Here is a 13595-nt window from a genome sequence, read left to right as displayed (position 1 = left end):
TACACGACCTGCCGGATCGGCGGGCAGCGATCAATCCAGCGGGGGACGATTTATCGCATCTAGTCTAGACGCAATAAATTGGTCCCTGAGCGCTCTCCCGTCGACTCCTGTACTCCACCGCCACAAGAGGCGCAGGCAGAGTTGGCGGAGGAGCGGCAGCAGTCGACTCACCGTAGTGAAGACACGGCGGTGAGTAGCTCTAAGTATGTCGACTTTGGCTATGTTATTCACGTAGCTGAAGTTGCGTAATTTAGATCGATCCCTTGCCCTAGTGTAGACCAGGTCTCAGTCAGAAACAAGGTAAGTCAAATGAGTCATTGGAGTTACTCTGGTGCAGGTGAGAGGAGAATCAGTCCTGGGCTCTTTTCCTGACTGACATAAATTTATTTTTGTGCCTTTGAGCAAATCTCTGAGTCCTGAGTTATGAGCAGCTCCTGCAACACTGCAAAGTAGTGTAGTGAACAAGAACATTCCCCACTTGCACATCTGGATGGGGAATGCTCACAATAGCATTCCCTGCACTCTCTATCACAGGGACTGCTTCTCTTCCTCCCCTCTTTGGGAAGCAGAACTAGGAAAAAGTGGGACCATGGCCCTGCTCCATCTCTATACCCACCCACAGAGCGGAAAAGATTGCTGCGGGGAGCTTTCTGCACCAGCCTTATATAAATTAAGCAGAAGTGGGGCTGTGCAGAAATGACTGGAAGCCTTAACCATCAAGAGTTGGTCAGATTCTGGTCCAAAATTCATTCCCGACAATATATTTCTTGTCATCTGTATCATAAACAAAAATGGATGAATTCTTGTGATGTTTACTGGCAGAAATAAATAGTGATGAATCTTATAGAAGATCCTGTGGAAAAGCCACATATATGGCCAATGTTGGCATTGCTGATGATTGAGTGACTGGAAAATGGCATGGTGGTTCCCTGTTGATGGTCTCTTGATGACTTTAGGTCAGATGTGCTCAGTTTACGTGTTAAAAGATTAGTTTTCTATCTGCCAACCCTGCAAACTCAAGCTGGGGTTTGGAAGTCAAATTGGGCCATGGGTGACTTGCACATAATCACCCGTGATAAAGATTCTGTGAGCTGAATTCTGCCCAGAGTTCCACTTGTGCAGTCCTCTGGTGCAACTAAAGGCAGACTCTGGCTCCCCAATTAAAACTTAATTAACATGTGTGTTGATGATACATGAGCCAGAATTGTAAACCGAAATAAAAGCAGTAACACCTTATTTTTGTCATTAAATTAACTAAATGTGGCTGAATACAGAAGGAGCAGATCTGTTAGGTAAGAAGGTAAGACATTTTCATATTGTCACATTTCAGACTGCAAGTACACTTAATACTGTGAAGCCTAGGGATCACATCTTTAGCATAGCTGTGTACGTATCATGCTTTGGCAGCGCTCACACCTTTTTTTCCCTTCCTTTCAAAATTTTTCTTAGGGAACAAACACGAAACCAGAATTCAATGTACATGCGTCAGGTCAGTCAACTGGAATCCACTGTTTCTCAGCTGCGTTCTGAATTACGGGAAGCTAAAAGGATGTATGAAGACAAGGTGTGTGTGGACTGTAGTGTTCGTAATAGCTCCAGCTGAACTTGGTACATGGGCTTTCTCCTGAAATGCACTGTATAGTTCAGAAAAAGACAATCACACTCTCATTTGAAAAGGTGTTGTTTCAGAGAAATTCAATGGCTGATCAGATAGATCACTATTCTTTTATCCACGGCACTGTTGTTCTTTCCAAACTATTGTATTATATACCACGTTTAAGCATAGGAGCTGGCTTGAAGTGGTTTCCATTATATATAGGGTTTGCAGTTTGGTTCAATGGCTCTCAGCACCCCCACTATAAAAACTGTTCCAGCACCCCTGTGTTTAAGAACAAATAACATTGTTCTCTAACAAACAAATTAGAGGAGCACACAAATCAAAATTAGTGGCAAATGATTCCATCTGGATATCAACGCAGAGGACCATAGACTTTAAATAGCAGTTGAATATGTGGATCAAAGGCATTATGTCTCCTAAAATGGTAGAGAATGTGTCAAGAAGACACAATTAGGCAAATAAAAAGAGCTTCTTGCATGAGCCATAGCACCCAGAAGTGTTCTCCAATAACCTTCTATCTTGGGAAATCAAAGGGGAAACTAATCTGTTGTAAACAGATCAAGAGCCCTAATTGGCATTTGGAATGTTAATTTTTTATCCATTAGTTAAAGGAAACTTGATTAGATCAAATAAAGCTGCTGTAATTGGCAGTTCAGACCAGAATGCTTTGGCCAGAGAAAGAGAGAGAACCATAGCCACAACCACAAGTACAGGCCGAGGCACTTTGGTCTTGAATCACCAATTACAGCAGCTTCATTTGACCCAATCAACAAACTTCCTCACAAATCCTTTATTCTGTTTACCAATCTCCTCTCCCATCTACCTTTCCACAGTCCCAATACTATTTCGTTTGGCTGTTTCATGAACATGCCTTCTCTCAGGAGTTCTCTCAAAGGTTTTCATAGGGCGGATCATACCTCAACAGAGTGTGTGGTTTCAGGCACCTGCCAAATCATGAACCATTTGGAATCACATAAAACCCCCGTGGCTACTACAGCAATTGCTTGTGTAGGAAAATAGTGTTAGTATAAGTATTTTGAAGTGACCCAGGTGGAAAGACAGCGTTTGTCAGCACCTGCAGGTTTAAGCTGCTTTTCTTCTTCATAGCAGCAAGTTTGATAGCACACTGAAAATCCCCGACTCAGAATATGGGCAGCAAATCGTTTTCCTACACCTCTACCTTTTGGTGATCAATTACCTTAGACAAATGGAGAGAAGTTCACTCCAGCAGTTCACTGCATCCATTCACTTTTCAGAGAATTTATTTCATGTCACCTCCCCACCCCAATTCCACATCCCTTTCTGGGATCCCTCTTACAAGAAAATACAAAGACTGAAGTCAGTGCCCTTCCCCAAATGGGAATGGAAGAGTTACTTCAGCAGTAATTGGGAGAGGGGTTGTATTACCATTATTTCCTCATTCCCAAATACACGAGAGCTACGAAAACGGAACACGTACATCAAAGTTCCGTTTCTGTGTGGTGATCACAGTAGCCTCTACAGTATAATTCTTTCTCTGAGTTCACAAGGTTGGTTTGAGACTGTTCCCCTAAAGAATGCCTATTTCAATATAAATATCTCATGCTCTCTCATCAAAAATACTTGAGGCGTTGCACAAGTGAAGGCCACAGAATGACAGATTTCTTTCAGGATGTGGTCCCCATCAAATATGGGTTGTAACTGTTTGATGATACCCCATATGGGTTCAGGTGTGAGGTGGTAGCTGACAATTAGAGCTGTGTAATCATTTCCCTCCCCCTCATGACTGGAGAGGTATTAATTGGCCCGGGGAAGTCCTGATAACACCTCTCCATTGGAGCTCCATTGTCAGGGAGCTGTGGGAGTCCAGAATCCCAGAGTAAGTAGTGGGCCTCTGTGGAGATGATCCTTGTCTCTTCTGCATCCCCCAGCATCTACTGGTCTCTGGTGATGGGACTATGGCTCACTGGCCAGGGGAACACTCAGAGGAAATCCACAAAGAGATTTTCCCTGCACAGCAGTAGATAACTCTGAGTCACTAACCACAATATTTTGTGTGCCCTTTCTTTAGAATTTCCATTTCCTTATTCCCTTCCCTGGACCTAGGCCTTTTGGTTTCATAGATAATTCTGCTGTGATTCTGACATCTCATAATTATTATCTGAGGATAATTCCCCCTTTTCCTCAGAGGCTGACCTGAAAATTGTTGCTCTCCACTCTCTGTAAAATTAGAGCTGACAACTTATGCAGTAACATTTGACTTCTGGAGTCAAATCCTGCTTATGCTACACATCATGTTAACTTTGGCAGCCTTTTCCTACTTATTAGTGGAAAGTTGCTCCCATTGTAGAGATGCTGTATGATTTGACATGGTTGTTATTTTCTGTTCAAGAAAGGCCCAGAAAGGGAATAGCAGGGATGTGGTAGGTCAAGTTTGAGGTAGCGTGGAACAGATATGTTGGGCATTTGAAAGCAGGCCAACCTGCCTTCTGTCTGGCTCCACTTACTGCTCTGTTTCACGTGCATCAAAATTCATTCTACTGTTTCCAAACAAGCACAGCAGATCTCAAACCAAACACATTTTTTGTTGGGCTTGTAAATTAATCTCTGTTATGTTCCAGCTGTAACAGCAATGCAGTTTGCCATGTACTTTTTAATGTAGATGATTTTAACAAATTCTGTTTGGGATAAACAGAGCAGCACACTAAACTAGAATCATAGTAATGTCGGGCTGGAAGGGACCTCGAGAGGTCATCAAGTCCAGCCCCCTGCACTGAGGCAGGACCAAGTAAACCTACACCATCTGAGAGAGACAATGTGGGTGAGGTAATATCTTTTATTGGACCAATTTCTGCTGTTGAGAGAGACAAGCTTTCAAGCTTATCCAGAACTCTTCTTGAGGTCGGGGAAATGTACTCAGAGGGTCACAGCTAAATACAAGGTAGAACAGATTGTTTAGTGTAAGTGGTTAACAGATTTCAAGGACCACTCAAGGTGAAGTGGCCGTTAACACCTTTCCAGTCATATGGGGGAAAAGGAGGGGAAAAAAGCTGGGGGTGGGATTTAATGGGTTATAGATTGTATATAAGCCATAAATCCAGTGTCACTATTCAGTCCTTGGTTTTTAGCATCCAGCAAAGATACAAATTTAAGCTCCCAGACTCATCTTTTGAAGATATTGTACAGGTTTCCTTTGAGGATGAGAACTGAGAGATCAGATATGGAGTGATCGCTTTGTGAAAAGTGTTCACCCGTAGGTGAAATGGATGGTGTTTTTGTCTTTTATAATTTTTCTGCATGAGTTCATTCGAGAGCACAGTAATTGTCTCGCTTCACCCACATAGCTGTGATCAGGCCATTTAGTACACTGGATGAGGTACACCATATGTTGTGACAGGCATAGGTAGGACCCATGGATCTTGAAAAGTGTGTGTGTTGGGGTGGGAGGGTGTTGATCATTGTAGCTGTGGAGGTACGTATACAGTTTTGCCTCTGTTGTTCTGGCAGGGTCCAGTGCCACTTTGAGTTAGCGAGTCCCGGTCTGTGGGGAGTTTGCTTCTGATGATGAGCTTAGAGAAGTTGAGAAGTTGTTTGAAGGCCAGAAAAAAGGGTTTAGGAAAGATTTATTTCAGGATGTGGTCCCCATCAAATATAGGTTGTAATTGTTTTATGATACCCAATATGAGTTCCAGTGTTGGGTAGTAGGCGACAACTAGGGGTGTGCAATCATATTTCCCACCCACCCACGACTGGGGAGGTGTTTATGGGCCATTTCCACTTGAATGGTCCCTTGAAATATGTGTTACCGACTTATGCTAAACAATCTGTTCCACCTTGCATTTAGCTGTGACATTGAGTACATTTTCCAGACCTGAAAAAGAGCTCTGTGTAAGCTTGTCTCCCAGACCAATAGAATTTGGTCCAATAAGAGATATTACCTCATCCACCTTGTCTCTCTAATAGCCTGGGACCAACACAACCTCAGCTCTAGACCATCCCTGACAGATGTTTGTCTGGAAGATGCCACACCTGTATCTATGATTGCAGAACACAATCTTTGGGCATTTTTCCCTTTTGGAATTATTAACAAAAATAGAAGCCCAGAATTTTATGTGCAGTACTTCTCCGAATGTTACTAGCTGCAGCAAATATCACTTTCAGATACCTACAAAATGGACTGCTCTTTAGTCCATATGTATCCATGCTGACTTCCACATATACTGTATAAGTAACACAAAGTTTTCAGTGAGAGACAAGTTGAAAATTGGAGAGCATCTGATCTCAGGCTTGGCTGTAGAATTATTCCTGTGGATGAGAAGGGGTGTATTACGTATGGCATCAAAATAAACTGTTACAACTATGTATATTCAAACACTGCTCTCGAGCCTCTCTGGTAGGAAAATACCTTAGTAAACTGAAAAGTAGCTGAAATTTTCAAACTTGAGTTCTGAAAAGTGGCTGATTCCCCAATTAAGTTACTGTGAGATGCAAGTACGGAGTACTTTTAGGACTTGTGAAAAATCAGGCCACTTATTTCAGTTCCAGAATATTAATTTAAGTATCTAAGGATAAGCACCCACCCACATTTGAAAATTTTAGCCTTTTTATCATCTGATTGTGAGCTAGTCCCCAACCTTGTTTAACAATCTTTTCTATAGGTCTCCTACACTGTCTCTAAGTGTGTCACATTAGAGGAGAGGTACCCAAAGTGTGGAGCCACGCCCTAGGGGGATGCAGAGGAATGTCTGGCAGGGCACAACAAGTAGGGTTGCCAACCCTTCAGGATTGGCCTGGAGTCTCCAGAAATTAAAGCTAATGTCATGTGATGAAATCTCCAGGAATACATGCAATCAAAATTGGCAACCCTAGAAGCGGGAACTAGGCCAGCCCCTCGGGAGTGGAGAGGGAGCACCACCCTGTCCCTCCCTGCCCCCAGCTCTGCTCTGGTCCCACTGCCAGCCATGTCTCCGACTCCCAGCCCTGCACCTGGCCCTGTCACCAGTCTTGGCATGGATCAAGTCCTGGCCCTGGACCAGCCCCTAGCCTTGGCTGCTGGTCTTGGCTCCATTCCCAGCCCTGGGCCAAGGCTGGGGGCAAGGCTGGGAACGGAGCCACACCTGGCTGCTGGCCCCCACTGCAGCCCAGCTGTGGCTCTGCCCCCAGCTTTGGCCCCTGGCATCAGCCCTGCTCCCAGCCCCAGGCCCACCTCCAACCGCAGCCCCAGCCTTGGCCCCTTTACCCCTGTCTGCGTCCCTCTCCCCTGAGATACAACCTCATTCCGGAGGGATGTGTGGACAGGAATTAGTGGGGGCATGACCCTCAAGAGTTTGGAGACTGCTGCATTAGAGAAAGTTTACCACCTCCAGGTGGAGCTAACCCATTTGTTTGCACATAGATTTGATAATGTATTTATGATGAAGGAATGAAGCTCCCTGCTGTGTTGTAGGTATTATTGACTTCATCAGTTATTGCTACAGACACGCAAAACCTTACACTCAGGCCATGGCTTGTCTGAAGGATTTCACTTCATCTTTAAGAACAAAGTGAATATGACCAGACACAAGCATTTTTAGAGGAAAGTGGGTAGTATAGGGTAAGCTATCATTTTTGTACTACTCCATCTGGACATCGTTCCCACGCTGTGTTTGGCAAGGGACTCTCCACACTCTGCCAAATCCTGGCTCAGATTTTCCTCGGGAGATCTGTGCACGAAGGGCTTTCTCCATTAACAGATCTGTTCCACATGGAAGCGAGGGGGCTAGCCCCATTGGTAGTACCTTCCCACACCTCTGGAGCCTACAGAGGGCTCTCCCCTGGATTGGGTTCTCACAAGAGGTAGGGAGTGGGTGAGAGTGTGTGGACCATCATTTCCTTCCCCCCCACAGATATTATGTGCAATAAGTAATATGTCCTTTCCCATGGAGCCCCACCACAGGGGGCTTTAGGAATGGCCCTGTGGGCAACTGCAGACAGATAAGGCCCTGGGAATGGTCCTTTAGTGTTGTACTTCTAGCAAGCACAGCAGTTACCAGGGGCCCCACAGCCAACCCTCACCTTCTCTCTATGCCAAGAGCACTGTAGGCCTTAGAATCAGAATTGCAGCTCAGTGACAGGGAGGGCAAATCCTGCCTCTACCAGGCTTTGGGATAAGACTTGTCGAGGAGATCCTTATGGATCTGTCCTGTACTCTCCTGTTGGATAACAACAGCATCATTGGCATGATGTTCCCACTCTCCCCTAGTCTAAAAGGCAGGAGTTTTAGGGTCACTCCTGAATAAACTGGTATTAATAATCAGAACATGTGCTATTCCCCTGTAATTATAATTGCATTATAGAGAGATCAGTTTCATTGGCATAGGACAGAACCAGTAAAGGTTGGTTGGCTGTTTTTTAAAGACTGCAAAAAGGTAACTTCAAGATCTTAGTAGGGCCAAGAAAGATTTTAAAATTTAAGTGTAGTTCTTTGAAAAGTGTTGTAATAGCATTGTGGGTGGTACTATGTTTATGTGCTCAATTTTCAAATTGCCAAATTGCCAACCCTGCAATCTCAACTTGGAATCTGCAAATCAAACTGGGTTTTTTCCTAGCTCAGACATCACCAACATAAAGATTCTGCATTTAGACTGTAGTTAACAATTCTCTTGATGAGGTCTGAATGGGAATAGAAGCCAGCTCATTCTCCCCTAGGTGTGTTGTCTCTCCAGGGCTAACAAGAAAAATTATAGTAATTTTAAAATCACTAAAGCAAGTAGATCTTTCTGAATACACATAGGGAGCAGATCTTCAGAGTACAGCAGCACCTTTTGTACATAGGTACTTTTCAGAGTGGAACTGCCCCATAAGATAATTATCCCCAGCTGTTGCAGTCTTTTTATTTGCATGCATACTTTAGATAGAAGATCTGGAAAAGCAATTGCACCTGGCTCATTCTGAGATGGCAGAGGCTCAAACTGAACGGGATCAATATAGTCAAGAATCTGGAAATCTGGATGATCAGCTTCAGCAGCTGCTGGTAGGAATTTGAGATTAATAAACCTATTAAAGAACAATTTATAGGGGAGTTCCATTTTAGTAATCAGTTTGTCTCATAATCAATTGAATACATTAATTTAATCTTACCTTCTAAGAGCTTTTGTTTTTATTGTTCCTGTTGTGTTGGCACCTTGCCTATTATGAAAAGCTGGCAGCCTCTTTATAATTAAGATTGAGACTTATTATAAATTTAATCTTGCTGCCCCAGAAATCCTCAAAAAGGTCTGCAAAGAGCACACTCAATGCAGGTATACCCCTTGTAGCTAGGCATGAAGGAGAGCCTGCTAACACCAACTGCTGCCTGGAAGAGGTCTGCCTGTTCTTATGACCTTAGCCCCCTGGTCAGGTCATATTTAGTCCCACCCCTTCTAGGGTAGCAAGAAATCTTACAAATAATAGTTCTAGTCCTTACTTTGGCCCTCAACTCTGGTCCCTACAGCCTTCATTCAGCCATAACCCCTTCCTAGAGGTTTCACACAATCTTCCATAGTGAAGGACAGGGGAACCCGGACCCCTCCTTTACACTGGGCCCCTATAGCCAGCAGCTCTGCTCCATTAGACTCCTTGCTGCTGTCTCTCTGGACATCCTCCTTCCATGGCCTTTTTCCAGGCCTTCTTTCCACAAATTCTCTAGTTTCACCCTTCTTTTAGTGGCCAGGGCTCCTCCCTCGGTCCCCCAACAAAATCCCAAACTAGAAGTACAAACTTCTGCCCTCCTCAGGTTCTCATTTAATCTCTCAGGTTTTCCCTGCTCTGTTCCTCAATTGACCATCTACCAGGATGCTTGCTCTTTCTGGAAGTTCCAATTCTGCCTTTTTAATCAGCTTACTCCACCTCAGTACTTGCTCCATGTCTCTCCTAGACTCTTACTAGCCTCCTCTATTCAGGAGAGGATCCCAGGGAAGCTTTCTCCTTGACACTGCCAGTCTCTCCCCTTACTACTAAGAGAGGCATTGCCAAACTTTCTCCCCACAACCATCCTCTAGACTGGGCTTCCTCTCTTCATACTAACAACCCAGCCTCATCCCAGCTGGGATTCATCTTTAATTGGGCCTGGCCCACCCTTCAGGTGCAACCAGGTGCCTTAATTGAGCTCTCCACTCCAGTTAATTCTTTCATTACTTGTGGGGCACATACCTCATCACAGGTTCATTTCCGTTAGAAACCCAGGAAATTCAGAGCTAAGGTTAACATGAAAAGAAATGCAAACATCTGAAACTGAAAATCACAGTTAAGGCTCCCTAATATAAGAAGAGCTGGCATACTGGGTCAGACCAAAGGTCCAGCTAGTCCAGTATCCTGTCTTCTGACAGTGGCCAATGCCAGGTGCTTCAGAAGGAATGAACAGAACAGGTAATCATTGAGTGATCCATCCTCTATGGCCCGTTCCCATCCTTAACTCCGACTTCATAGCTAAGTTAGGTTAGCATCCCATCTTCCCTTCTTTTTTCCTTTCATATCTACTTTGTAAGATTTTTTTTTGGTCCAGGACTTTTCTAACTGCTCTAAATAGTCCCTAGCAATAGACTGAAAACATCTTAAATTAAAAAAACAAAATAAAAGCAAAACTGTACCTGTACAGCTTGCACAGATAGTAGCAAAATTGTGCATCACAGATCATTGGTTTCATACATACACCCTATTTCCAATGCTAAGTGTAATAGTTCATCATCATACTCATCTTTTGCTCTGTGTATGAGTTCTGTAATTTCATGATTGGGTTTTGGGAGATTAGTATACCAACTCTCTGTCTAGTGTCACTTGTACAATAGGTGACACATGAAATCTGAAGAAGAGTTTTGCATGATTGCATTCTGGTATACTGTTTAAAACAAACAGAAGGTGTTTTTTCACACAATGCACAGTCAGTCTGTGGAACTTTTTGCCAGAGGATATTGTGAAGGCCAAGACTATGACAGCATTCAAAAAAGAAATGGATAAGTTCATGGAGTGTAAGTCCATCAATGGCTATTAGCCAGGACTGGCAAGGATGGTGTCCCTAGTCTCTGTTTCCCAGAAGCTGGGAATGTGTGATGGGGGATGGATCCCTTGATGATTACCTGTTCTGTTCATTCCCTCTGGGGCACCTGGCATTGGCCACTGACAGAAGACAGGATACTGGGCTGGATGGACCTTTGGTCTGACCCACTATGGCTGTTCTTCTTTATAGCTGTAGCAAAGGCTAGAGTCAGGACAGTCACTATACAATTAAGCGTAAAGCATCTTAGTTTTATGGTCACTGATTAAATGAAACTGTAATAGATGAATAAGGTAGTCTCAGTTTCTAATATTCTCCAAGGCATTGGGGGAAAAGTTAAATTTGTTTCAATGCCTTTACTGTGTATGTTCATTCTTTCATTCTCGGAGCCTCTCGTTTCGTTCCCCTTTTCTTTGGCTTTACTCAATATTCTACATGCTGCCTCCACTTCCCAAATTTCAGCCTCTTCGTGTTCTACTGAGAATTCTGCTACCCCCTTTTTTTAAACTAACATGTTCCAAATTGCCTAACCATTCTGGATTGTGGCATCAGTTTTTGAAACTTTGCATTTGTTTCTGAGCTAAAAATGATTGAAACAACGTACAACAAATTGCTGTCTGCAAACAGAGTAAATCAAGCCATGAAATTACAGGTTTCATTATTGTTAAAGGCGGATGATTTCCTTCCTTGGCATGCACTGTAGTATTTGTATTTGGTTCACTTTTAATTTTGATACAATGCTGCGTTTTTCATTTTGCTGATTTTTTTGGCTAGGGTATGTTGGCAAAGAAATGGCATCAAAGGCTTCAAGTCTTGAAATGTTAAATAAGATAGTGATAGCAGTAGTACTTAGAAGAGGGTTAGTTTAAAGCTATTGCTGTGTTGAAGGATGGTGCCTCAGAAGCATCAAACTAGCTGTTCACCAGAAATCCTGGCTTTTATTAGTGGTAAAGATATAGTAAGAATGATTTAACTTTATAACTGATTGTTGCTAAAATTAAGGAAAACAAAAGACAGGATGGCTTTATGATTTAAAGAGGGAAATGGCTGCTGTAATTTCTTGTAGGCTGATCTACATAAAAAAGAGATGGAACTGAGTCTGGAAAAGGAGCAGAACAAGCGGCTTTGGGATCGGGACACTGGCAACAGCATCACCATTGACCACCTACGGAGAGAACTGGACAACAAAAACATGGAATTGCAGCGCATGGAGAACATAGTGAAGACAATGAAGACCGAGTGTCAGGGACAAATGGAACGTCAGGTCAGGAAGGAACTGCTGAGTGGTGTTATTACCACTGAGAGGTTTCCCATGCCCATACACTAGGTATATACTAAAAATAGCACTGTTTTTGTTATCTTAGTTGGAACATGAGCAGCATCTATACATAAGGTGCCAGAGGTTTTCATTCTAATGCCCCGGTTTTGATCACTCATAACTTTTGGAACTTTCATCTGTCAGTCAGAAATTTTCAGTCCTAGTCTCTGGCCTAAGGTGATTTTATACCAAAACAGCCAGAATTTGAAATTTGGCACATTAACACACTTGATGGAGAAGTGACTTTGCGTGTCTGGTGAAACTTGGTTTGGTTTTGGCCAAGTTACAGAATCATAGAATCATAGACTTTAAGGTCAGAAGGGACCATTATGATCATCTAGTCTGACCTCCTGCACAACGCAGGCCACAGAATCTCACCCACCAACTACTGTAACAAACCCCTAACTTATGTCTGAGCTACTGATGTCCTCAAATCGTGGTTTAAAGACTTCAAGGTGCAGAGAATCCTCCAGCAAGTGACCCATGCCCCACGCTGCAGAGGAAGGCGAAAAACCCCCAGGGCCTCTGCCAATCTGCCCCGGAGGAAAATTCCTTCCCAACGCCAAATATGGTGATCAGCTAAACCCTGACCATGTGGGAAAGACTCACCAGCCAGACACCCAGGAAAGAATTCTCTGTAGTAACTCAGATCCCACCCCATCTAACATCCCATCACAGGCCATTGGGCATATCTACCACTAATGGTCGAAGATCAATTAATTGCCAAAATTAGACTATCCCATCATATCATCCCTTCCATAAACTTGTCAAACTTAGTCTTGAAGCTAGATATGTCTTTTGCCCCTACTGCTTCCCTTGGAAGGCTGTTCCAGAACTTCACTCCTCTGATGGTTAGAAACCTTCATCTAATTTCAAGTCTAAACTTCCTGATAGCCAGTTTATATTCATTTGTTCTTGTGTCCACATTGGTACTGATCTTAAATAATTCTTCTCCACTGTGGTATTTATCCCTCTGATATATTTATAGATAGCAATCATATCTCCCCTCAGCCTTCTTTTAGTTAGGCTAAACAAGCCAAGCTCTTTGAGTGTCCTTTCATAAGACAGGTTTTCTATTCCTTGGATCATCCTAGTAGCCCTTCTCTGTACCTGTTCCAGTTTGAATTCATCCTTCTTAAACATGGGAGACCAGAACTGCACACAGTATTCCAGGTGAGGTCTCACCAGTGCCTTGTATAACGGTACTAACACCTCCTTATCTCTACTGGAAATACCTTGCCTGATGTATCCCAAGATCGCATTAGCTTTTTCACGGCCATATCGCATTGGCGGCTCATAGCTCCAGTCACCTGTGATCAACCAATACTCCGAGGTCCTTCTCCTCCTCTGTTACTTCCAAGTGATGTTTCCCCAGTTTATAACAGAAATTCTTGTTATTAATCCCTAAATACATAACCTTGCACTTTTCACTATTAAATTTCATCCTATTACTATTACTCCAGTTTACAAGGTCATCCAGATCTTCCCGTATGATATCCTGGTCCTTCTCTGTATTGGCAATACCTCCCAGCTTTGTGTCATCTGCAAATTTTATTAGCACATTCTCATTTAGAAATATCAGTTATAAGCCTCCAGAAATCGCATTTTGTGCATGTACAGTAAATGTAATGTGCACAGGACCAATAGCAGCACCCTATGAAGCTCTTGTG

The 13595-nt window shown here is 43.2% G+C and overlaps 1 protein-coding gene across 3 annotated transcripts in view; it reads left to right on the top strand.

The window, feature by feature from the left end:
* CCDC158 (coiled-coil domain containing 158) overlaps positions 1 to 13595 on the top strand; it is a 62824-nt gene that overhangs the window by 15569 nt on the left and 33660 nt on the right. For all 3 annotated transcript variants that reach the window (XM_048847221.2, XM_048847222.2, XM_048847220.2), the window contains 3 exons: positions 1450 to 1564; positions 8490 to 8609; positions 11674 to 11871. In XM_048847221.2, coding sequence (XP_048703178.1) covers positions 1450 to 1564; positions 8490 to 8609; positions 11674 to 11871 — 433 coding nt within the window. The remainder of the gene's footprint in view (positions 1 to 1449; positions 1565 to 8489; positions 8610 to 11673; positions 11872 to 13595) is intronic.

Source organism: Caretta caretta, chromosome 4 (assembly GCF_965140235.1).
Source record: "Caretta caretta isolate rCarCar2 chromosome 4, rCarCar1.hap1, whole genome shotgun sequence".
Taxonomy (NCBI): Eukaryota; Metazoa; Chordata; order Testudines; family Cheloniidae; genus Caretta; species Caretta caretta.
This window is presented reverse-complemented; position numbering and strand designations above follow the sequence as displayed.